The sequence below is a fragment of the Hermetia illucens genome, chromosome 3, assembly GCF_905115235.1.
Source record: "Hermetia illucens chromosome 3, iHerIll2.2.curated.20191125, whole genome shotgun sequence".
NCBI classification, from domain to species: Eukaryota; Metazoa; Arthropoda; class Insecta; order Diptera; family Stratiomyidae; genus Hermetia; species Hermetia illucens.
In genome coordinates this window covers 103,521,239-103,547,857 of record NC_051851.1, presented here as the reverse complement: position 1 = coordinate 103,547,857, position 26,619 = coordinate 103,521,239, and the positions used below count along the sequence as shown (strand labels likewise).

The 26,619-nt window shown below is 42.3% G+C and overlaps 1 protein-coding gene across 2 annotated transcripts in view; it reads left to right on the top strand.

The window, feature by feature from the left end:
• Window positions 1-26,619, top strand: part of LOC119653014 (acyl-CoA Delta(11) desaturase) — a 44,363-nt gene that overhangs the window by 8,788 nt on the left and 8,956 nt on the right. The window contains exons 2-4 of one of the 2 annotated variants that reach the window (XM_038057451.1): window positions 326-956; window positions 15,986-16,116; window positions 16,365-16,756. In XM_038057451.1, coding sequence (XP_037913379.1) covers window positions 572-956; window positions 15,986-16,116; window positions 16,365-16,756 — 908 coding nt within the window. In that variant the 5' untranslated portion in view covers window positions 326-571. Of the gene's footprint in view, window positions 1-3; window positions 957-15,985; window positions 16,117-16,364; window positions 16,757-26,619 lie in introns of those variants that run through there. The other variant, XM_038057450.1, reaches the window with a different exon arrangement.

Sequence of the window (26,619 nt, the reverse complement as noted above, 5' to 3'; positions counted from 1 at the left end):
ATTTCTTTACTAGTCATAAGGTCGAGAGACCATTCGCGATAAAAAATTGCATTTGCGCTTATGCATCGCATTTCCATTTTAGGGTCGAATGTCGCCATTTCCCAGAAAAATTGCTAAATAAACTGGAAATCACCCAGCCTTTGAACTGGCTTCCACTCCGAAATTAAACAATCCACCGTCTTACATCAAGTCGTGAAGATTGTGACTGTCTTATAGTGAAAGTAACCGCTGGTTCGGAATAAAACCATCTAGCAAAATATATGAGATAGTTCGAGAAAGTCCGCTCACGTAGGACCTTCTTTGATCAGGTCAGTTTCATTCACAGATTGCGCATCGTAACGGTTGGTGTTCGTGAGCAGACGCACAAGAAACATTCGTAGTTTGCCTTGCGGGTTGAAATATGCTTTTAGTCAGTGTCGGTTAGTGTCGAGTAAAATCAAACTATGAAATATTGTTTGTGTTGGCTCTAGGAGTTTTCCCACTTCGAAATCCACAAGATTTGAAAATTAAGATTTTCCAACAAATTGCTAAGATATCTTCACATTGCTTTTAGTGTAACTTAGTTCCAACAATGGGGCATTTATCCACATCGGAACGGGTTGACGCCGCGAAAGTAATCTGCAACAACGGCCAAGTAACCCAAGTGATTTTTAGTGATAAGAATGGAAAGTTAAAGCTTGATAACAGTGTCGACGGGAAAATCGATATGGATGTGAATAATAATGACGTGAAAGCCGGATCCTTGACTGCTTGCATCAGTGAAAACGGAAAAGTGGGGAAAACCGAACTAAATGACCCACCAGTGTCGACATTCATTGGACCTAAAATTCTTGGAGTTCAGTTTCTGGCACCGCTGAAATGGGACAAAATCATTATGATTAGTTTGCTACACTTCACATTTTTATATGGAGGACTTCAATACTCGTTCAGGAAGAGGATCCTGGGCACTCTATGGTGTAAGTAATTTACTAATCTAATAAAAGTTTTTTAAATTCTTCGGCTTTTGGCTATTCCATTTGATGATTCTGAATACTTTTTCATTGAATAAATATTTAGCTAATATTGTCTTCCGGGGATTGATAACAGAATAATTTCTTTTGCTGACAGGCAACTTATATTTGTTTAAAAATTATTGTGCACAATTATGTAAGCATTCACTTTTAAGGACCTAACGTTCTACTCTTTCAAACTAAGCTGAGCAAGTTTGTTTTACTAAGAAAGCAACATCAGCAGATTTTATTTTCACTTTCATGGGTTATCATGAATTAAAGAAAACTGTGCAACACATGAGAAACTAGTACCATGCTGTCCAAACCCACATAAGGCAGTATATATTATAAAGTGCTCTGATATCATGTTTCACCTACCTTGCAAAATGTTTATGTCAATTGAACTTGACTCCATTGCATCGTGGCTTTAGTAAAATCTAGGTCATTTGCAAAATGTTCTTGAAAAGAACAGAAAGATTCTACGGGCACTTAAATCAGTGCAATTGTCGACTTTAATGATGAACCACTTTTCTTTTGTGATACTGAGAAATTTGTATATTGGCCACTACCATGGCAAGTATTAGTCCATTTACAAACATAAATATCACCACTTCCCCCGTCCACTTTTCTGGATGCTACTTTCTGATGAATAACACCCAACAGCATTAATTATGCAATATATACATAACATGACACTTGGGCTGAACAGTTCGTATTTTAACATGGAAAAACATTTTTTTTTATAAATTTTGTTTTTACTATTCAATGTAGTTCTCTTCGAGAGCTGCAGCAGAGCAGATCTGGAGAATACGGTGGACTCGGAAGCAATTCGAAGCCGAATTTATTCAACTTTGCGATCGCTTTCATTGATTTGTGACACGGTACATTGTCTTAATGAAACAGTACTTTCTTTTTCCTCAAACGGGACCGTTTTTCCGCGATTTCATCTTCAAACGCTCCAGTAATGCTATGTAATAGTCGTTATTGATGGTTTTCCCCTTTTCCAAATTGCCGACATATCATAATATGCGCATCCCAAAATACTGATGCCATAGCCTTGCATTGTCAATTCGTTATTGTTTTTGGTCGATTTTGGACATAGCTTTCGCATACCCAAACATTCATGTCCGATATGTCCAACGTATTCCTTTGATATCTTTAGAGACTCAGCTTTCTCGATCAATTTTGCGGTCATCCAAAATTGTTTTGTGAAGTTTTTTGATGTTTCCGTTGGTAACAGCCTCCAGGTGTCCACTGCGTGCATCGTCCTCGGTGCTCATTTCGCGACTTATAAATTTAGCAAATCACTTCTCAATAGTTGATTTTTCTAGTGCAAAGTCCGAATAGTATTTATTAAGCCAAACCTTGGTTTCAACAGTATTTTTTCGCCCAAAAGCAATGCTTCATTTATCATATATACGAAATTTCTTTTTCTATGAGACCTAAGCATTCCTCACTTCAATTCAGCATACTTCGCTCCCATCCAAAAATTATAGACTGTACATTCTTCACGACTCCTCAATCACCAACTCCAACTGTAGGTTATGCAACTGCGCAGACACCATCAAGCACATAACATCTTTTTTTTTTTGTGCGTACACGGAGGTAGAAAATCTTAGAAAGACACGTCCGCCGCAGCTCCGCCGCCCGAACGGCGGAACAACAGCGGGCGCGTGTGGGATTCACACCCACTAAAAACCACCCCCGGTCTCTCCAGCCCCAGCCCCGCGGGACCACCATTGAGGTATTACTTCGCGGGGTAGGTTTGCTCTTAGGCACTCATCCTTCTCCTATTTGCAGCTTTCCTCCTACTTTGTTCTTTCAGCAACTCCTCCTGCATTTGGATGATTGCGGAGCTAACCGCAAGCCACTTCTCCTCGGACTCCAGCATCTCAGTAACCAAGCTCTCCGGGGTACCGCTCCTGCCCAGCACCTGGTTTAAGCTCCTTCTCTCCATCGCAAATCGTGGGCAGTGAAACATCACATGCTCTGGATCCTCCGGCATGCCATCGCATCTGGGACAGTTCGGAAAATCATCCAACCCAAAGCGGTGCAGATACTGCCTGTAGCAACCACCATGTCCCGTGAGGAACTAGGTAATGTGGTAGTTGGTATCCCCATGTTTTCGCTCAAGCCACACCATAATGTTGGGAATGAGCCTGTGCATCCACCGACCTTTCGCAGACTCGTCCCATCTGCGTTGCCAGAGATCAAGCGACTCTGACCTTGCCGCATTTCTGCGCTGTGCATGTCTTGCATTGTACAGGACACTCATTTCTTTGGCCAGAATGTCAACCGGAATCATGCCTGCCACCACCAATACTGCCTCATCTGATGTGGTTCTAAAAGCACTGCAAACCCTCAAAGCCATCCGCCGGTAAACCGAGTTCACCTGCTTCCGTCTCTGAGAGCTTGCAAGCGCCTCTGCCCACACAGGCGACGAGTAGAGCAGGATGGAGCGCACCACTCCGACTAGCACCAACCTCCGGCAATGTTTCGGCCCACCAATATTTGGCAACATTTTTGCAAGTGCCGTGGTGGCACTGGCTGCCTTTTGGCATGCATACTCTAGGTGCTCCCTAAAACTCAATTTGGTGTCAATTATTACCCCCAGGTATTTGATAGCCGGCTTTGATACGACCGTATGTCCACCGACCTCCACTTTTACAGTATTATTTTTCCTGCGTTTCGTTATCAAGACCGCTTCCGTTTTCGCGTCCGCCAAGGTCAGCCCGGCCTTTTCTAGCCAGGACTTTACCGCTCTCACTGTTTCCGTTGCGTAAACCTCCACATCTTCTGGGTGTTTTGCTGCAACAACCACAGCTAGGTCATCAGCAAAGCCGACAATCGTAGTCCGCTCTGGGACGGGAAGAGCAAGCACCCCATTATACATGATATTCCACAACAGGGGACCAAGTACCGATCCCTGTGGTACCCCCCCCCCCTGTGACAATGTACTCTTTGGGGCCCTCATCCGTCCCGTACCAGAGAGTCCTCTCTGAGAGGTAGTTTTCCACCAAATTCGCTAAGTATCCGGGGACACCTATGTCAGCCAACGCCCTTGATCTCTATGCAGATTGCCTGGTGGTCGCTGTGAGTATAGTCCTCACTGACATGCCAAGCGATTCTACTGGCTAAAGTGGCACTCACGTATGTCAGATCCACTATAGACCCCAAGCCCCTTCCCCGGAAAGTGTACGAAGACCTAACATTCGCCAGTACCACGTCCAGCTCCGCGAATGCTTCGAGGAGAACACGTCCCCTCACATTAGTTATCCGGCTGCCCCATTCAAGAGCCCACGCATTGAAATTGCCTCCTGTTATGATCGGCCAACGTCCTCTTGCATCCAAAACAAGAGCAGCAAGCATCCGCTCATACTCGACGAGTGTAGCGCTGGGTGGAGCATAGCAGCTGTAGATGTGGATGCCCTTCACCTTCGCTCTGATGAAGCCCTCCTCCGGGTGCTCCATTATTTCCTGGAAGGCTTGTTCTCCACAAGTCCACAGCGCTGCTTGGCCCGTTTGGTCCCTGACCCAAACGCTACCACCGCGGTTTCGGTATGGTTCACTTAGTATGGCCACATCGATGTTTTTCTCGCGGATGGTTTGCGCGAGTAGATCCTGCGCCGCCTCGCAGTGGTTGAGGTTGATTTGTATCAAGTGTATTAAGTGTTCTCCCAGATGCCTCACCCTACTTTGCACAAGTGCCGGACACTGTCCCAGGACGTGTATAGAGGTTTCATCCCACTCCGCACAAAACCTAGTGTCCGTAGATATCTCCATCTTCCTGCTTTGAAGTATAACTTCGTGGCAACCTACCATCCTTATTATAAGTATACTCCGCAGAGAATCTTAGAAAACAATCGGAGCAAGCTACTGTGGGATCACACTACCGTCACCGACCACAGTGTTAATCACAACAGACCCGATCTAGTTCTGCTTCTCACGGAAGAACGAGCGTGCTTCATAATCAATGTAGCCGTACCGTTGGACCTGAACACTGTTGAAAACAGCAAGAGAATATTCGGAGCTGCGGCCCTTTCGCGAACAATATGAAGCAGACTTGGATACTACAAATGATCGAAATAGTCCCAGTGGTCATTCCAGCGACGGGATCCTACATGGAGGGCCGGGCTATACATGGAGATGCGAAAAACGCCAATCCATGCAACCTTTGTAATAGTCTGACCTAGTAGGTTTCAGTCTCGATTCGTACCGTCTTTAATTTAAAATCTATGTCTCTGCAGATTATAACCACCGCGTCATTGCCTGAAGTGTTTATAATAATCGCACATGTAGCAATACATTTTCGCATGGTCGCACACACTTTGCGTTGAAACCCATCATCGCTGTGAGGCGGGCCTTCAGCCCATCCTTATGATCACCCTAGCCCTTTTTAAGGTTTTGTGTGAAACAAAACCTTATTAGAATCGAGACGGTGTCTGTCTGTCCATCTGTCTGTCCGTCTGTCTGTCTGTCACACCCGATTTATTCGGAAACGGCTAGACTGATTGTCACGAAAATTGGTGAGAGTATGTAATCTGGTGTTCCCTTTACATGCAGTAAGTGGCGCCATCTTATGTTAAGTTTAAGGGGAGGCTCCCCATACATGTGAAGGGAGGGTGCAAATTTTTTTTCACAGAATGTGGGATGTGGGATATCAAATGAAAGGGCTCAATTAGTACGTTTCGAAATTGGTTCAATATTTGATGTTTGTTTAATATCTATGGCTGTAATATGTACGTATATCTCGTGGTTTGGAACAATATGAAGGATTATGTTGGATTTGTAGCTATATGCGGATAGAAAAATGTGCGTTGAAATTTCTTACATAAGATGAACACAAAACCTTTATACCCGAAGCGCGAGCTTCCGTATTCCGACTTGTTTATATTTGATGTTGGTTAGATTCTTGGCATTTCCTAATAATATTAAACTCAGAGCGTGAAGCGTATGAGGTTGACTATTATCAATGCAGGGCTTTCCATAAAATGATTTATTTAAATCGCTTTCTAGAAAATAAAGGGCAATGGAATTTTTAGCTATGTGACACCGAGCTGTCGCGCACTCGTCACTCCTCACATCTTTTTGAAGAACTGAACTGAAGGGCGGGGTCGACTCGTCGTGATCGGTTTTGTCATTTTATTTTATCAAATGCCTGATCAGGATGTAATCGTGAGACCTTTAAATCCCCATCCAGTGTATCAAGCCACCATTGTTTTGGCCGGCTTTTTGGTTGCTTACCATTGACTTCGATGTTTTGACCAATACTGGTTATTGAATTTTCGTTAGCGTGAATTACATGACCACACCATCGAAAACCCATATCGACCGCGGACATTCTCATTTGACACTTGATCAAAACGTGTCACGCCACCAGTGCAATGCAACATCTTCGTCCCCATTACCGCGAGATGCCATTCATTGTCCTTTATATTCGGCCAACACTATTATAAAGAGCGGCAGATGGACGACATTGCAGTAAATTTTAGATTTGGGACGTGCGCTGATACGTCGATCACAAAGAACACCAGTTGTGGAATGCCACTTCATCCAGGTGGCGTTAATGCGTGAAACAATTTCATTACGCAGTTCTCCATTGGCTGATAGCATTGACTCGTGATATTTAAGTCGTTGAGTTCTGGCAATGGCAGTAACCGGCCCCTCGAGATATTTAAATCGCTCAGTTCATTCAATGACAGTAACCTGCCCAGAACTGAGCGATTTCAATATCTCGGGTCAATGCTATAAGCCAATGGAGAACTACGTTATGCTCCTCACATAGGGAAACACAATACCTTTTATACCTGAAGCGTCAAGCTTCCGGTTTCCCGACTTGTTTTCTTGTTATTGTTGGCGTCTTTCATGCTGCCTTGACTGAAAATTATGAAGAGATTCGATGCATTACGTCATTTTTTGAAAAGCTACCCTGAGCGGATAACAACTTCTTGCTCTCTCACTCGATCATGAATCTTGGACGAATAGTTCTGAATTTAGTTTAGTAGGCAAGTAAGGCCGGTCCGAAGATAAAAACCAACATAACCAAGGTTCTTAGTCGAACCGTTTGGATATCTAGGAAACGTTGTTTCTGCCACTGCAACAGTGTCGCTCAACATGTTATCAATACAATAATCCGTCTTTGTCGATTTGTTCAAAATTTAGAAATGAGGTTATCTCACCGCCAACATCAAGCTGGGACTATTCCATGTTCTTAATGTTCTTTCTATGTTGCTATATGCGAAAAGCATCGTTTCATCGGGATACTCTGGCCTAAGACTATACCAAATGAAAAAAATTCCGGCCTATACTCGAAACTACAATAAGCATATGTATGCGGCGACGTACTTGAAATCTCTTAATGAGTATTGAATATGACTGTCTATATTGGGCGTACGTCGTCAAATGTTCCCCTCCGATTGTTTTGTTAAATTTCCCCTGAAAATTCGGTAACAACCGAATTGAGCATAGGAAATGTCAAACAGATGTCATAGGAGCCGACGAGTCGGTCGCTTTAGAGCTGCAAGCACAGAACAGTGCATGCAAACATATCGGCAACGATAAGTCATAGGTATGGTTGACAAATCATCATATGCTTTTGTCGGCATCGCACACATATTCGGCAAGTTATTGCCGGAAGGCCCAATATATGTATAAAGTTAAAATTTTCTGCCTGGAGAAATGCATTGCATTTTCCAATATTTGTTTCCCCCACTCAGGTTCTGAATAAAGTACAAACTGTTTACGTTTCAATACCATCATTTAAAAGCAAGAATCCCCCAAAGTGGTATACTGTTCCTCATCTTGTGTCTAATTTTCCTGCCTAGAAATTCCGAACTAGGATTCCAGTCGACAAACTGCAAACTGTTTAAAGGTTACCACGGATGAATGGAGCAGCGGCTTAAATTGCGGAAACCAAAGGTTTTCAAACTACACTTGAATTTTATTTTACGATATGTAATTATAAATCATGACTTAGATGATGTCCCTACATGATTTTTGATTTTAAACTTCCATCAGTTGACTGTTCGGCAACCACCGCCATTGAGTGCGAAATGAAGTAACACACTAGACTATTTAGCAATAGAGGCAAAGTTGACTTTCAGCACGTAGTATAACCTGCCAGGCAAAATACTCTTGATCATACCTAATCGAATTCGACCTCATTTTTTTGTTTCTCCAAAAACGCAACATTTGCTTCGTTCAATCAGATATTCGCCAGTAATTTTATACACTGATCTCGGGCCTCTTGATAAAAACTGATACACCATAGCGGACAGAGGATGATGTTACCAAATCTATTTTCGGAATTATGTTTCCCAATCAAAGTTTTTCGTGATCTATTTTTAAAGCCAGGTACGCAATTTAAATGTACACTACATAACAAATATAAGCTACATCTTCTCCTAGCACTACTCATGCACTCTTTGCATAACAGGCAAAAAGTTTACCAAGTCCAATCTCGAGTTCTGCATTGTCACCTCTTCGCGGTGTGACATGACCCCGTACGTTTATGTAATATACATCGTCTTAATCGACTAGCTCTGTAAGACAATCTCAAAATCAAGCTGAACTTCGTACCATATCTTGGCATGGAGATCCCAGAAAGTGAATAGAAACCGGTTTCCTAATTCACTTTTATACCGCAACCGGTACTAATATCAAAAATTATTTCAAAAGTCTGTTGAAGCAACGGCTCACGGGTCCACATGACGATTGCTATCTCATCCAAAGCTTTTAATTGCATAATTTCTATTGCACATTCATGTGAATCTGATAGTTTTCATTGACTGAAGAGTTCAATGTCACGCAAGATCAGTTGCTTCGCCGCCCATAGTGGAAAGCTGGAAATGGTCGTCTCATTTATCAGTTGGGTGAATATAGAAATAATCCTATTATTGATGCATAAATAACCTTTTTTTTGTAACACAGACACGCACTGAAAGATCTGATCGACAGTCATTGATAGAAACGCAATCAATATTTAATATTCATAGGAATATCAATTTTGAGAGCTTCTAGAGTTCGTTGTTATTACTATTAGTGAAGGATGTTAGTGACAAAGCACCCAGCTGAATGCTGCCAACATTAAGTATGATCGAATTTATAGTTTTCCTGTTTAAAGTTTGCAGCCAAACATCGCGATACCCTTTTTCTGTTATTTTGGATGAATAACTTTCCATTAAAAATACGTTTTTGAGCTACTGACTTTTAATCAATAGTAGTAGTTAATTAGCTACAATTTACTACCCTTTAAGCGGAAGGGTTCCTCATACAGATTTAAAGGACGAAGAGAATGGCTTGATGTCCAATAAAAATAATCGTTGGCACAACAGTCCATATTGGATCAGGGCCTTGAAGTGTGTTAGAGCACTTCATTCAAGACCGTAACGGTACACTATTGAATTACATTACCCTATAGGAGGCAATGTGGTCAGCACTGCATCCGCCCGAGATTATTACCCTGATTTGGCTCAGGTACTCATTCACAGCTGAGTCGACTGGTATCCGACGTCAAGTTCCACTGTCACCAGTGAGATTTGAACCGCGATCTTCCGTACGAGCCTTGCGCTCTAACCAAGAAGAAAGAATAATTATCGCTGATTTTATTACAGAAAGTGCAGAAATTCCATGTAACCCGAGGCTGGCTGCAAAGCTATAATATTCTAGATCTTCGGCAAAAGCTTGGGGCGTTGAGGTACTAATGGTAGTTATTCTCAACGTGGTTCTCTCATGCAATAGCACGGGGAAACATAGACGTGGAGCAATCTCAATTTGATACTAATGTTGAGGCAGCTAAATCCAAATGGTGATTGTGAATTTAGAATGGAACGAAGAACACGGTGACCCAACAAGTATTTACTTTAGCCCGATCCTACTTGTAACCTTATGCAAATTCGAAGCTATTAAAGTAAATCACTCATTGCGGACTTCGCTTGGAGTTCAAACTCTTCTGAGATTTAGCATACATGGAAACAGTAATATCATTCTCCAAGGTTCTCGATGAAGTAAACTTTATATGCTACTAACCCATACTTCAACGCAAGGTTTTGGTGCGGAATATTTCAGGTATAGTTATGTCGGCTGCTGTTGTTGGCACCGGTACTGAAGTTGGTAATTGAGGAATTATGAAGCATATACACTTTCATGTTTCGAGAGGGTTGACTTCGTTGAGTACTTCCTAATTGGTCATCAATTTGTCTGAGGTTTGTTTGATGATTTTCTGCTGGATTGAAAGGAGACAATTAATTATCTGCTATGAAGTTAGCCTGATATAATTGGCTGGAAGATCGTTTTTCTTAGCAACGCCCAAGAAGATTGCGGTGCAATGCTTTCAACTCATTGCCACCTCTTTTTCCCCGATTATATACGTGGGATAGTGATCCTCAATTTTTCGGCAGCTCAATTATGCACGTTGTTTCTTGTAAGCATCATTCTTACCCATCTGTTGATATAGTCTAAATCCACATTACTCTCATTTATCACTCCAAAAGTGTATACAAGAACGGGAATGGCAAAGATGTTGATTGTCACGATTCTATTTTTGTTTTAATAGTTCAATTTCCAGAACCCATCCTAGATTATATAAATCACACATTAGAATGTTGATTGTATATGTCGCCCGAATCCATGCTGTAATTTGTGGATGTTAATAAAGAAAAAGCTTTATGGACTGTAAACAAACTTAAGAACTCCTTCAGAACTTAAGAAGTCCTGGCCTAAGTTGGATGCAGAATTTCTGGTAGAAACACGGTCTGGAACGGAAGGAATCAGGGCATTAGTCGTCGGAAGAGTTTTCCCCCGCTACTGGGATTATCTACTTGCTTCTTAGGAGAGACATAGAACGGGGTCCCGCAGGCACAAGACCGATTATTTGTTTCCCAACATTCTACAAATTCATGATTCCCCTTGCTATTAAAAGGATCATTTCGCATCGAAAGACTAATAACATTCTGCCTGACGAGAATGGAATTTGGTTAAAGCAAGTGTCGAATTAAAAACCGTCGGAAATGGTTACCACTAGAGGCATGCTATGCACCGAAAACTTCTCTAAGGAGCCCATGCTGAAGTTGGTAATTTGAAAGATACTCAGTGTCCAAATGGCTAAAGCTTCTAAATCTCAACACGCATCTCTCAGTGAGAGAACATTGAATATGTTTCCTACTCTTTTACTGGCCTATACATTCGGAACATAGAGGTGAACGCAGATGGATATACTACTATGTACAAATTGAGAATGCTCCATTCTCATTTTGCCGTGGAGTGAATAAACTTGCCTCTTGGCACCAGGGGCAGAGACGCAGCCGACATTGCGGCACAATATCACCGAAAAATTGACGTGTCTATGTGTATAGCTAGGCGCTGGTAAATCTTTACATGCGATTTTTTGTAACTTAACTTGAAGGATCGGTCTTTGAATCTAAAAGCTGACCAGAAGCGTATCGATGAATAGAAGTTGACGTCAATATCGCAGCAGCCCTCATTAACATTTGTCGAACAGGAGGCTCTATGCCGGGGATCTCTTTGCTGGGGCGGAGGGATTTATGTGCATCAACAAGGTGGTTGCTATCCACGCGTATATAAACGAAGTGAAGAACGACCAATGCAAAAAAGTTTGGATGATCTGATCTTTGGCTGCCGTTTTATGGCACCGGTACATTGCACGGACAGACACAATGTTGTATGTGATTCACCAGAAGCTTACACCTAAACATGGGTTTATCACGGAATTATACCGGTTTATCGATATAAATCGCAAACAGTACTCAATAATTATGCTGAGGACCTGTATTCGAACAATAAGCCTGACGTTCTGATAGCTCACAACTCAAGTCGCGCCTCGTACAGTATTGATATTTCTGTTTTTCATAAAAGGAGGAAAAGCTGAATTATGGGTAACTAATTGGATTTGGGAAATAAAAAAATGGCATCTCAAAGAGATGGCGGTAGTTCCCATTATATTGTCAGCTATAAGCTGTATTGTACGTAAAATCCTTGCGGCTTTCCTTCCCATAGATGTCCTAGAATTCGTACATAGTCTGGTTAAAACCATGCAGAAGTACACCATTCTTAAAGTATTTTGGACGTTATAGAGAACCCTCCGCAGACCTTCCTAGTAACCTATCACCATGCACCGCCTATTATCTACAAATGAGTAGGACCATCAAAACTTCACTACTTGGTACTTATGAGGTAAAACTCAATCAGTCGAGATTACAGCAGTTCAGCCTTTTAGTTCTGTAAAAGGCAAATTTGTTTCAATTTTCGAAATGAATTTGGCGTCCAGTAGGTTTATCAATACGTTCGACAGCATATCTTGTATTTTAATGTTTACATTTAATGTTAGCTATAACTTGTTTACATTGATAATATGTCCATTCATCGTGAATCCCGAATCTCTTTCCAGCAAAATCTTATATCTCTCACTAACCTACTCTCACAATAGCTCGCCATCGTACTGGCTCCGCAAAGTGACCAAAGCCACTCTTTAGAATTTGTACAGTACAAATATTTGAAATTCGTGGAACCGTGCAAATATGAATCCAACAGAAATCGTATTCACACTCGTAAATACGAATACATTTGTATTCACTCTCGGATAGAGCCGTATTCGTCACTTGTGTGAATACGAAAATATTGACTTATACGGATAAGATTACATTCGTATTCATATTCATAGAAAATAATTATAGGAATATATTCGCATTCGTATTTACGAATAGAAAAATGTCCAACTCTGCAAGGGTTCATATATAAGCCAAGAGTATTCTTAGCAGCAGTCAGCTACTAGAGGATTGCTCAAGGCTCTAAGCAAAATTAATTTATTGAGTAATATCGTAATTACCAATTACAGGCACAATTGACGTAATATTATGCTGGCTTACTTTACATTACCTCTTATTTTTCTTCAGCCTTTGTCCCGTTCACAAGCGCGTTCGGCTCGTCGTGATCGGTTTCGTCATTTGGCTCAATCGAATGTGTGATCTGGGTGCAATCTCGAGGCTTTTATAATAAATCCCCATTCAGCATATCAAGCCACCGTTGTTTCAGCCTGCCTTACGGTCGTTTACCATCGACTTCGATGTTCAGACCAATCTTGACAAGTGAATTCTCGTTAGCACAAAATGCGTGACAATACCTTCGAAGACGCCTCTAGCAATTTTTCCACGATCGAGGCAACACCATAACGATCGCAGATATCCTCATTTCGGATGTGATCAAAACGTGTCACGTCACTAGTCTAACGCAACATCTTCGTCTCCATTACCGCAAGACGCCGTTCATCATCAGCCAAAACTCAGGACCATAGAGAGGACGACAGGACGACAGGACGGACGACATTGCGATAAATTTTAGATTTGAGACTTTCGTTGATACGTCGATCACAAAGAGCACCAGTTGTGGAAGGCCACTTCATCCAGGTTGCGTTAATGCGTGAAGCAATTTCATAAAGTAATTCTCCATTGGCTGATAGCGTTGACCCGAGGTATTTAAATCGCTCAGTTCTGGGCAGATCACTGCCGCTGGCAGTGATTGTGCCTGCTTCATGGGGATCAGTCGTAAAAAAATAAGTTTTGTTTAGATTCAATCTGAGACCGTGTTGCATGAGTCGATCATTTCATTTTTGGACAAGCTGCTCGATATCATTTTTGCTATCAGATGCTAGGAAAACATCATCTGCATAAAGCAGCGTGTAGGTCGCTGGACGTTGGATATCCCGTGTGACGGTGTCCATGACAAGAACAAAGAGGAGTGGTGAGAGGGCGCTTAATTGATGAACAACAACAGAGACACGAAGCAGTTTTGATACACCCGCCATACTTCGAACTTTACTTTGCGGATCGTGGTAGAGCAATTGAAAAAGTGTTGTCGTAAAGCATAACAGATGAGTTCGTGTGGTACAAAGTCAAATGCTTTCTCTAGATCCAGAAATGCAATGTAAGGAGGGCGATGCTTCTCACGGTGTTTCTCCATGAGTACCCGCGCAGCGTGTATTGGGTCAGTAGTTCCACAGTTTTTGTGCAAATCCGGCTTGATTCACGGTTATTTCAACGATTTCCCGATTACGGTTTTCAAGAATGCGTTCAAAAATCCTCATGGTATGGGAAAGTAATCGGATCGGACGGTCATTTTAACATTCTGCTGGACTACCTTTCTTTTTCCATATTGGAACAGTGGTATTTTCTTGCCAGTCAGGTGGTATTCTTCCTTCCTGAATAATCCGATTAAAGAATTCATTGAGCCACAGTGATGGGTCCCAGCTCCTCGCTTTCCAGAGCTCAGATGCGATGTCTTCAGGTCCTGTGGCTTTCCCCGATTTCGTTCGTTTTATTGCCTCCTCGACTTCAGTTGCGCTGACAGGTGGAACTAATCCAAATGTCGGCAATGTGGAGGATGAGCAAATTCTTCAGTTGAAACCTGTTCGAAGTATTCTCGCCATCTATCCGTTGCGGCTCGACGGTTGGCAAGCAAAGTACCGTTCTTGTCCTTAACGCAACATAAGTTTTCTATGTCCTATGTACGTTCGTTGCGACCTTTAGCAAGTCGATACAGATCTGTCTCGCCATCTCGAGTATCCAATTTATCGTAAACATTTTTTAAATGGTTCGCTCGGGTGACAACGACTGCTTTCTTTGCTTCCCCGTTGGCATTCTTATAAATTTGCCAATTGGCCAGTATTTTATCGTCGAGAAATTTGTGGTAGAGGCGTTTCTTTTCACGGACCCTCATTTCAACATCGTCACTCCAAAGCCAAGTATTTCGGTTGCTGTACCGCTTACCCGGCTTGGTGACCCCGAGGGTTGCAGAGGCCGATATGTGGATCGTGTCTTTAATTTGGTTTCACGATTCTTCCACATTCGTAATGGCCGGTAATCGTGTGAGTGAAATCATTTCTTCTTTCGTCTCCCGAAATCGCCACCATTTAATGTGCCGCGAGCCAGTACGTTCCTCACGCTGTTTTATCGGTGGCTTAATTCCCCCTGTTTGGATAGCTAAGTGGTTAGAGCACAAGGCTGTCGTACAGAAGGTCGCGGTTCAAATCTCACTGGTGGCAGTGGGATTTGTATCGTGACTTGACGTCGGATACTAGTCGACTCAGCTGTGAATGAGTACCTGAGTCAAATCAGGGTAATAATCTCGGACGAGCGCAATGCTGACCACATTGCCTCCTACAGTTTACTGTGGTGTACCGTTGCGGTCTTGAATGAAGTGCTCTAACACACTTCAGGGCCCTGATCCAATATGGATTGTTGCGCCAACGATTATTATTATTAATTCGCCGGACGGCAATCAATGGCCGATGTTGACGTGCGATGGTTTCATAGGGAACGGCTTTGCAATCAGTGACAGTGGTAAAACGTCGGCGTCTTATGAGAATATAGTCGATTTGCGTTTTACTCTTCCCACTATAAAATTCAATGTCGTTCAATGTCGCAGCTTTTGACACCAGACCATCGGGTTTCTTGCAGAGCGCAGATATCAATACGCCTTTTCCGAAGGGTTCTTGCGAGCTCCTCGGTCTTTCCAGTTAGATGGTCATCCGATCACCGAAGTTAAGTACGCCTGGGAACGACTAGTAGTTAGATATAGGACCGGATAATTTAATTCTCATTTTTTTTCCAGCTCCGACTCCGACTCCATATATGTACTGTTTATTCATCTCCTTTTTGCTAACAATACAATTAGGCAGATATGAAATAATAGTGAATTATTTTTAGTTTATGTTGTTAGGAAATTATATGTACGTAGAATAATTTTAATCCAGTCACAATACAAACTACACTGGTGACAAACCAGTAAGATTTGAACCGCGTCCGTCCGGATGCTGGCTATGACTATCGAGTAAGTGAAATCATGTTATCAAATCTGTTTGGGTAGATATTGGGATGGTCCTACTTATTTCTCTGAAACTAGTGCACATAATTCCGTCATATTCTACATGGATATAGAAATTAAAATTGATTTATTTATGTTTTTCCTTTTATTCTTATTTGCAGCTTTGTTTATGGGCGGATGCGCAGGATTCGGCGTGACGGCTGGAGCTCACAGGCTATGGAGTCATCGATCGTACAAAGCCAAGCTTCCCTTGCGAGTTATACTGATGTTATGTTTTTGTGCCGCTGGTCAGGTGAAAATAACTATTTATTTTGGCTGATTTATTCCAGAACCGATAACTTTCATTCTGTCAACGTAATCTCCAATGCGAAATTTCAGTTTTCAATCGAAATTGGGGTTAATACCTAAACATGAGTACATTTCTATCTTTCCTTTTTCTGACTGCACTCTCCGTACTTCATTTCTAAATTATATGTACCTCTCTCCTGAAAAAATTACGTAATAATGTGTATAATATACTACATTTTTCATCTTTTACAGAATACACTCTACGAATGGGTTCGAGACCATCGTGTCCATCACAAGTTCTCCGAGACAGACGCTGATCCACACAACTCGAAACGGGGATTTTTCTTTGCGCATGTTGGGTGGTTGATGATGCATAAACATCCGGAAGTTCTCCGGCGTGGTCGGCAATTGGACATGAGCGACATTTTGAGTGACCCTGTTGTGCAATTTCATCAAAAATACTTCATACCCCTGAAATTGCTGTTTTGCTTCGTGTTACCAGTCATAGTTCCAGTATACTTCTTCAATGATTCTTGGTATTGGGCGATGATGACTGAGATGGTTTTGCGGTACACATTCAGCTTGAATTTTACATGGTCTGTTAACAGTGCAGCGCATATGTGGGGAACAAGACCATACGACAAGTAAGTTATAGTTGAGAAATGGTAGAATTTGAATTTCAATTGTCTGTCTGTCTCTTTGTCCGTCTGTCTGCTACAGCCAGTTACTCGAGAACGGCCGAAGCTATTGGCACGGAATTTGATGGGAATTTGCAGTCTGTGAAGTCCTTTGGGTGCAACAACAAATGGCACGACTTTGCGTTGAGTTTAAGTGGGGGCTCCGCATGCATGCAAAACAGGGGTGGATAACTTTTTTTTCTCAGAATATGGCCATGTGGGGTATTAACATTGGTTTAGAAATAGAGAAGCTAGGGCTCAAAATATACTTACCATAAAGTGAAGTAAGTTTCGTTCTCGGAACCTATCCAATCGAAAAATCTGAAAAAAACCATTATAGTGCTGTGTTCTTGCGGTGTTGTTAGCGATTAAATTAGTTGAAATAATTACACGGTTCTTCCTTTTCCGCAAGTATGTATTTTGGATTTGATTGGCATATTTGGAAAATCACTTGTTTCCTTTTTCATCTGTACTGTTTATAAAATTTAGTCATCAAAGTAATCCCCCCTGCTAAGTAAAGTTAATAATGCTCGATTACCATATTTTGGAAATTCACAGGAAAACGTAGGTACGCCGTGAAAGTACGAAATTTAACATGTGTATAAACAATAATAGAAAGTTTGATTGGAATCGTGCTGTTAGCAGCAAAGTTATAGCAAATCGAAATTTACATTGTCACAATAAGTAATCTAACAAATTGTAAATTATTTAGCTTTATATAATTTTCTTGTTAATCAGCCCCACGCATGGTTAGAAAAAGAATATTTTTAGAGTGAATGGCAATATATGTATAATGTATGTACATTCTTACACTTCTGGTATCCCAACTTGTTTAAATTGGTGAGGATGTTTGCTTGTTCGTCTTTTCTTTTATTTCGCACAAGCAGCTATCTCGATTGTCAACAGAAGTAAGTTTAACCAGTTTAAGCAAACTTATATCATTCCACCATGACGGTTTCTCAACCGGGTCGGGGAATGCTTATACTTACAACGTTCAATTACTAACCCCTCCGTATTTTCAAGGAACTCAAAACATTCAGCCTAGGGTTTGACTTTGAACCTGAATATGGTTCAGAACTCGTTTCCGTCGTAGACGTTCTTAGCCCCTCCTACAAGCTTTTAGCAATAAATTAATAGTGTTTAGACTGCTAACCACATTGGCACCTATAAGGTTCCGTACTTTTATAGTGAACACTTCAAGGCCCAAAATGGTGGTGGCCGGCCGGTAGTAAGCTTGTGGGGAATCCGTCAAGAACTCCTCCTGGACATCGAACACATATACTGCATGATTTGAACCAGACTGTGAAATTTCTTTGGCTTCTAGTTGCCTATCCTACAACTACCGAGTCGATAATGAGTTGATCCTTGCAACCCATTGATCCGATTCAGCAGCCCTCCTGTTCCTCGGATAGAATGTTGTTGACCTGGGCGTGCGCATTGACCCTTGCACTGATAATGAACGTTATGAATTTGACCACGACCCCTCCAGTTCTTCGAGCTGTTTATGGTTCGTCGAACCCATCCGCAAAATTCATACCCGACATAATGCATCGACCTTCAGCAGTAATCCACTTAACATGTTGATCACATGAGTGATCTAAAAAAACCCCGCTGATTCCTCACATACGTTGCATTCCGAATACGTCCGGAGTGACTTTCACCATACCGTCGTATCTGACTGCAGACAGAAAATTTCTGCTTTAATGTGTTCAGAACTTCAGTTCCGGTAAACCCTCTAGACTTTATTATTCACCTGTGCTAATTTGGTCAGCCTAGCAATGTCCTGCCACAGTGAGTCACCTCGACGCTCTAGAAGAATTTCCCATTGTGGATCTCTTCGATCACTTAAACCAATAACGCGAAAACGAATCTTCAGACCTGCACGGTCTGACAGCCGCAACTGCGTGTGATTGTAGTTGCATCAACGACACATTTGAGATGGAATCTCATCAATAATTGAAGGTAAAATTCTCGTAATTGCTGGAGAGGCATAAAGCCTCGAAATTCCAGGTATATCCAAAGGATCCATGTTCAGTATTTCTATACACGCTCTTCGGAATTCGTCCCGAACTTCAGCGGAAATTTCAGCCGGATGGTGAAAAGAGTGTGCTGAAACTGTTGCCCGCAGTGAGGTGTTATTTGTTGATCCCAGCGCCTCTGCCATATCGACTCTTGGTCACCAGTTTCTGGTCCGAACACGCTCGCTGATGATGACCGGGATTGTGTCGCTGCGAGTAATGAAGTAAATTCGCATGGGCGTATTGCGGGAAACGCTCGACGAATCCCTAGTGCAACCAGTCCTCAGTCCATTTCATACGCTGCCTAAGCCAACCTGCTGAAGTGATCGCCACAGATTGTGGCGAAACCGGCACAGCGGACGGAGCCATGCTGCTAGTCACCATGGCACCTAGAAATCGAACCACCCCACGATTAGCGGTTTCGACGCCGGGCTGCCCATTAGGGGATCCCGATTCAGTCACCAAATCAGACGGCTCCCGCCAGTTATCGGTTTGCATTTTATACCTAGTTCCCAAGTGTAGTGGTACCTTCCTTAGGGAGTAATGGGGGGACACGAAGTCACTGCACTTTCCTTACCTACTCCGCGCCAAAATTTTGTGTGAAGGTTGGAAATGTGTAAAGTTCAGTTGAAGGACGAGTATAAGAATTCTTTTCATTAAATATCGTCATGTGGGATATCAATTAAAAGGTCTCAGTCTCAGTACTTCTAAACCGATACAAACGCAAATATTCTTAATTAAGAAATGCACAAAACCTCTGATACCTGAAGCGTCGAGCACCCAGTTTTCTGCACTATTGCTAAATACTGTTTAACTTTCACTATGAAGTAGATACTAACGGAAGTGGACTATTGTCAAAAATTACTTTCCAGAACAAATTTGTTGTTTAAATAGTTATTCAAATATAGCGCACGAATAAATTTTCAATTATGAACAAGTTTCATTTAAGGTTTTCACATAAGAAAATCAAAAACGTGCCATACGTGAAGCATCGGGCTTCTATAATAGTTACCTGACTTTCTTTTCAACTCAATGTATTTTAACAGGGATATACATACCTGATTTTTCATATTATTTATAGCTCAAACATTTGCCTGGTAATTTTGATGAGTCTTCTTATGAAAGCTTATAATATAGTAAAATCTTGCTGGGATCAGCCTCAAAAAGACCATTACTTGATACTCGCACAATGACTTTCATTCCAACTATCGATAAATCGAATTCCAAGAGCCCAAACAACCTCTTTTATATACACGACATATTTCCCTCAGTCGTGCCTGTTAATTTTTCAAAGTCATATGCGATTCCACAGAGGGTCTGGTCCATGTAGAGGCGTCCTTGCGCCCTTCCTGGGAAGTTTATCCTCCGTCTCATTGTCTTCTAACCCAACATGGCCTGGGACCCAGAGTAATCAGACATTATCGGGCGAACCGAGCGTGTTCACACTCCCTGGCTGCTGTGTTGAGTTCAGTTCTTTCTACCCAGTTTACCGCCCAATACGTAATCGTTGGCCTTATTATTGCAGTAAGTAGTGCAGGGTACAATCCTATTTACTACTAGTAATTTTTAGTCCAGTTTGGATTCTATCACATAGGGTATCCTCATATTCGCCTATACAAATTGAAACAATGTCGTCAGCGGAACCCTGGACTTGTATTCCAGTATTTATTAGCCCTCCTAGGAGTTCATCCGCTAGCATGCTCTACATAAATGGTGGTAACACCCCACTCTGTGGAAAATCTTGAGGAGTATTCATGACAATGGAATTTGTACCTGTCGTTATCTCTATCTGCCTACTTTCTTGTTATTTGTTGTTTCTATAGCATACCGTAATACATCGGTCAGTTAATACACGGCAGTTTCGATTGACCGTCCTGCCCGGTAAGCCTAATGACACAATGTACGGGATTGGATACTAGAGCGCTAGATCGAATATAGTTGTCCGTTGGCCGTCTCCACCGTTTTGAGTAGGAGCAATGTTAAGCAAATCGGTCTGAAAAATTTAGGCCGAAAATGATCTTTTTTATCTGCTTTTGGAATGAGGAACACTTTTGCCGGCTCCATCGTATGTATGTCAAGGCTATGCTGCCCCTTACCCTAAGATGATTTGTAAGCATGTCTGGAGTAGTGCTGTGAAGATGACATTCACTCCAGCATTCCTGGTTTACAAGTTAGCAGCTCCCTTCTGTTGGCTGTTGGGGTGCCAGAAAGAATGTTGTCGCCTTCCGTTGTAGGGTAGAGTCCCGGGAAATGAAATCGGAAAAGCAGATATACCCTGTCCGCCTCATTCTCGGTAAATGTCCCATCTTCCTTCTTTAGACAGACAGCAAATATTGCCCTGTTTTTGGCTAAAGCTTTGTATATAGCCTAGTTGTTTCTGTGGTTTGTTCTACTCCTCATTCTAGCTAGGATTCTCCTCCTCCTCACCGTCCATTTGTACATGAGCCATTTTTTTGATCAGGTACTCTGCATAGGAATTCCAATCCGTTCGCCTGGGATCTCTTATTATTGATAGACCAGTAGCTTACACCAAAATACAATTTTATTTTATTCACTACAAATAGAAGACAATATCTAACCTCTCATTTTGTTCTTTTTATTTCGACATTGAGGGTAATGTCGAATCTGATTATGCTGTGTTCTGATATAGAGGGCTCATCGGACACCTTTCAATTCTTGACCATTCCGAATATTCTCTAGAGTTATGTCTAGTGCCTCTTGTCTATTGCTGGTCACGATTGTTGGAGTGGCCCTATATTATATATTTCTAACTCATTGCTAAGAATAAATTGAAGAAGGTAATCGCCTCTTCGATTGATCTCGCTGTTTGCCAGACTTCGTGCTGGCCTTCGGCATCGCAGTCGAGGAGAAGCGCTAACTCCTTCTTGTACAAAACTTCACCAGTTTAGAGACTAGCTTCGGTAGGGTCCCGATGGCATTTCCTGGGAAGTAGCCCATAGCAATTCGGCTCCTTTTTAGCCTGGTAATTTAAGGAATATAGTTCTAAGTTATTCCGCAGTGTTCCTGCTCTTCTTGGGTTCAAGTTTGGATGTTTTGAGAGCGTCCTCCTCATGTGGGCTAATCTCCGCTGTCCGGAGCCTTGTTGGAGGCCTCTTCTGCTTTCAGGCCTTCCTTCAGATAATGCTGATGATACCATTTAGCACCTGCGTCACTGAGGACTGTGTGTTTTTTGACGTCTAATATACTGATCTCAGCTCAACTTTTGCTGATCCCTGCTTGTTCAGAAAGGATGTCTGTTCGTTGCGGTCTTTCCAGTAGGCCAGTGTTGACTTTGGCTCCACTGTTTAACTCCCCAACTTCTACCTTTTTGCATGTAATACAAGGTAGCTAACTGACGCGAGCGTCGATGACGTCTAACTGATTTTCCTATATATGTTTTCCCATCCCAAGCATCACATACTCGACACTAACACCATAGTAAATGCGCAAAATTTTTCACTCGCAAGCGATTGAAGAGGAAGGAACTATGTTAGATAGTAATTCAGTTTTCTGTATTTTGGCTCGACCCATCTCTTGACGCATGGAATCATTGGATGGATCCACAGGACTTTTCCACACATACAGCTCCGTCTTTATGGCTTTTTGGAAGCTTGCAGTCACATTTCCCTCCTTCTCTAGTAGAGGCAGTGCGCCTCACTTGCTAGAAGATCTAAGGGAATTATTCCTGCAATGATACATATTGCCTGAAACTTCCCATATGCACTGCATACGCTCAGGATGATTTGCCCGTATGCCGAACTCACCTTTCTTCAAATGCCCCTTGAAGCTCAGCTTGGCGACGATCACTACCGTCATGTATCTAATTATCGCATCGATCCGAATTTTGACAGTATTGTTTTTCCTGCTTCTTTTGGCATGCGAAAGCTAAGCATTCCATCATACATTATGCCCACTGCAGGGACTCCAATACGCGGCCTTTGTGGCTTTCGATTATGGGAGCTAACATTTTTTTTCACATGTGGCTGAAATGAAAATAATCAGGATGGTGCCACGTAATGGCGCTTAGGCTCCGAAATACCCTTCATACTGATAACTACTCAAATAAAGTTAATAATAGTATATAACTATGATTTTTAGTAACTGACTGCAGAACCCCCCTTAAGTCCATCCTAGAGTCATGAAATTGTGCAGTTCTATAGGCTATGATATAGAGCATGATCCTGCTAAGTTGGTGGAAATCACACGTATAATTTTAATCCGGAGCCCACACAGTTTTCACTTCGGGCGGGGTTTTTTCTCTACGGCCCCCATGCTATTCTCGACAGAGCAAAATAATGTTCACACGCGAGTAACACCGCCTGGTTTGAAGTATCTCAATAAGTTAATATTGGAAATGGTGGAGCAATTATTAGCACGAAAAAAATTTACTCATTGGATTTATTAGAGCTATAAAAATATCAATTCTAGCAGTGAAAATAGGACTTAACAGCTCTAACAATAATTGTAAAATGTACAGATTGTACAGTAGCGGTAAAACGGACACGTGATTTACCTTTTGTTTCTCCATGAATAGGCAACTTATATTTCAAATTGTGGTCAGATCAATTGTAATCAAATTGTTGTCGAAATGTTAATGTGATTTCAAATGAGTTTACTGGTTGTTATTTGAATTTAAATTTGAAAATAGTGTACTTATTAATATAAGCATTATAATTATGTACATACATAAATATATGATATATTATTCAAAGTGGAGCAACTTTCAGCAGTTCGTTTAGGTGTTATTTTGTGCGGTCGGTTGCCAGTACGCCTTTATGTGTACATCAACAGCTCGTCTTGAACCTTTACAATAACTAGTTCTCCTTCGAGCCGAAGAACTTCTCAGTTACATTCTCTGGGTTGATTTTCATCACTTCGTTTTAGACTTCTCCTTTCGCCTGCCAATTTTTTTAAATATGTACCATAATAATTCAAGGAATCATCCAATTCAAAGCGGTTCAAATATGCACCATCTGCAGCAAACTCATTTTTCGCGTAAAGAATTATGCTTGCCGCCAGTAGCCTCAGAGCCACCAGACGGTAGGCGAACCCACCTATTTGCGTAATCGCCCACTGTACTTCCGTCAGCGGACACTCGACAACAATATTGCAAGTGCCACATTGGTATTGGCTGCCTTTTTGCAAGAATACTCTTCATTCAGGTCATTGTCAGGTATTTGAAAGCCGGTTGAGATATCACCATGTCTACTGCCTTCCACTTTCACGATGATTTTTTCTATGGATCATGTTTATAAAGTATTTCTGTATAGCCCGGCCCTACCCAACAATGCAGCAATTGCGAGAAGCACAAGCACTGTGTTATATTTCAATTTCTGCAGTAGAAGGTTCAGTGGCGAAGGTGTACTCTCTTGGATCCCCATCCATCCTATGCCAGAGCGTTCTTTTTCATTCAGGAATATCTATATATTTTAGCCAATTCATCTTTAATTCGATTCCAGTTTGCAAAGTTGCATGTATTTTTGACAGTCAACACCAACAGAGCACAACACACATCAAAACCTAGTATGCCAGGTTCACCCCCACCCGCCCTGAAGTAGACGCGCCAAAACCTATATTAGCGCTTCTGCAGGACATTGCCAGTTTCGACGATGAGTGACCAGATCCAGCGATATGATGCTGTGTAGTCAAACGGTTTTCTGGGTTTGTGAAGCCATGTAACTGCTGTTTTTTCCACTGGAAACAAAATATTCTTTCTTTTTGGCACGCCTCAAAAGTATTGGCGTATAGGATAAGCTAGGCGTGCAATCATCATCATCAACGGCGCAACAACCGGTATCCGGCCTATGCCTGCCTTAACAAGGAACTCTAGACACCCCGGTTTTGTGCCGAGATCCACCAATTCTATATCCCTAAAAGGATTCTTCTCTCGAACGCGGCCAAAAGTTCGCAATTTTTCTTACTAAGAGCCCAAGTCTCCGAGGAATACATAAGGACTGGCAAGATCATAGTCTTGTACAGTAAGAGCTTTGACCATATAGTGGGACATATCGAGCGAAACAGTTTTTGTAAGCTGAAATAGGCTCTGTTGGCTTCCAACAACCGTGCCCAGATTTGATCGTTATAGCTGTTATCGGTTGTGATTTTCAACCCTAGATAGGAGAAATTATCAACGATCTCAAAGCTGTAGTCTCCTATCTTTATTCTTCCCGTTTGAACAGTGCGGTTTGATGTTATTGGTTCGTTGGTTTTTGGCGCCTGACGTTGCCACCATATATTCTATCTTGCCTCCATTGATGTGCAGCGCAAGATCTCGCGCGGCCTGTTCGATCTGGATGAAGGCAGTTTGTATGTCTCGGGTCGTTCTTCCCATGATGTTTTTAGACCGTTGTTGACATCGAATGGTCTTGAAAGTGATCCTGCTGCTTTTATCAGACCAAGCACATTGGTCAGGGTCAGCCTAGTCAGTCTTATCAATTTCATTGGGATACCGATTCTCTCATGGCCGTGTACAGTTTTACCCTGGCTATGTTATCATAGGATGGTGCAACAGTTTTTCCATCGTTTGCCGCAGAGAGAAAATCTGATCTGTTGCTGATTTACCTGGAGTGAGCATCTTTGGTATGGGCCAATGATGTTCTGAGCGTATGGGGCTATCCAGCCTAGCAAGATAGCAGAGAATATTTTGTAGATGGAACTCAGCAACGTGATACCTCTATAATTGCTGCACTGTGAGATATCTCCCTTTCTATGTATGAGGCAGATAATGCCTCTTTGCCAGTCGTCAGGCATTGATTCGCTGCCCTATACCTTGAGCACAAGTTGATGAACCACTTTGTATAATTGGTCGCCTCCATATTTAACCAATTCGGCTGTAATTCCATCGGCTCCTGGCAACTTATGGTTTTTAAGCCGATGAATTGCACGGACTGTTCCTTCCATACTTGGTGGTGGCAGTGTTTGTCGGTCGTCATTAGTTGGCGGGTCCTCCAACCCATCGATGTTCTGGTTGTTCAGTAGTTCATTAAAATACTCAACCCATCGCTCCAATTCCGTCGGAAATCAGACTTCCCTTTTCGTCTCGATAGGATGAACATCGAGGGCTGTAAGGCTTCATCTTCCTGACTTGTTGGTAAAACTTCTGCGCCTGGTGCGGTTGCTCCCTGTACTTTTCGAGTTCACAGACCTGTTGGTTTTCCCAGGTTTCCTTTTTCCGTCTGTGAAGTCGCTACTCCGCTCGCCGGAGTTCGTGATAAGTCACCGCCCGTGCCCGCATCCGTCGAGAATGCAACATTACTCGGTATGCAGCATTCTTCCGTTCCGTTGCTAGCTTACATTCATCGTCACACCAGCCTTTCCGACTCTTTTTGCGGCTGGGGCCCAGTATGTTTGTGACCGTATTTATGATGACGTTCTTCAGGTGGTTGTAAAGATCATTTGTTGATGCTTCATCTCCTGCATCTCTGCTGACTGCGGTTATTGCGGTATCCATTTCCCTCTTATAGGTGTTGCGGAGGGCTGTATTGTGGATGGCTTCAGTGTTAACTCTCACCTGATTGTCAGAGAGAATTCCGGCTGGTGTTGTTATTGGAGCTCGTAGCGCTATGCCAACGAGATAGTGATCCGACTCCATATTGGCCCCCCTATATGTTCTCACATTCATCATGGTCAATTTGGCTGAAAGTGGTCCCGTCTGGAGAGGCCCACGTATGTTTGTGGACCGCTTTCCGCGCAAATCAGGTACTTCCAACAACCATTTCGTGTGACACTGCTAATTAGATAATCCGGAGTCCATTATCATTTGTATTTTGATGTAAGCTCTGGGAACCAACGTATCGCCTGAATACGGGCTTC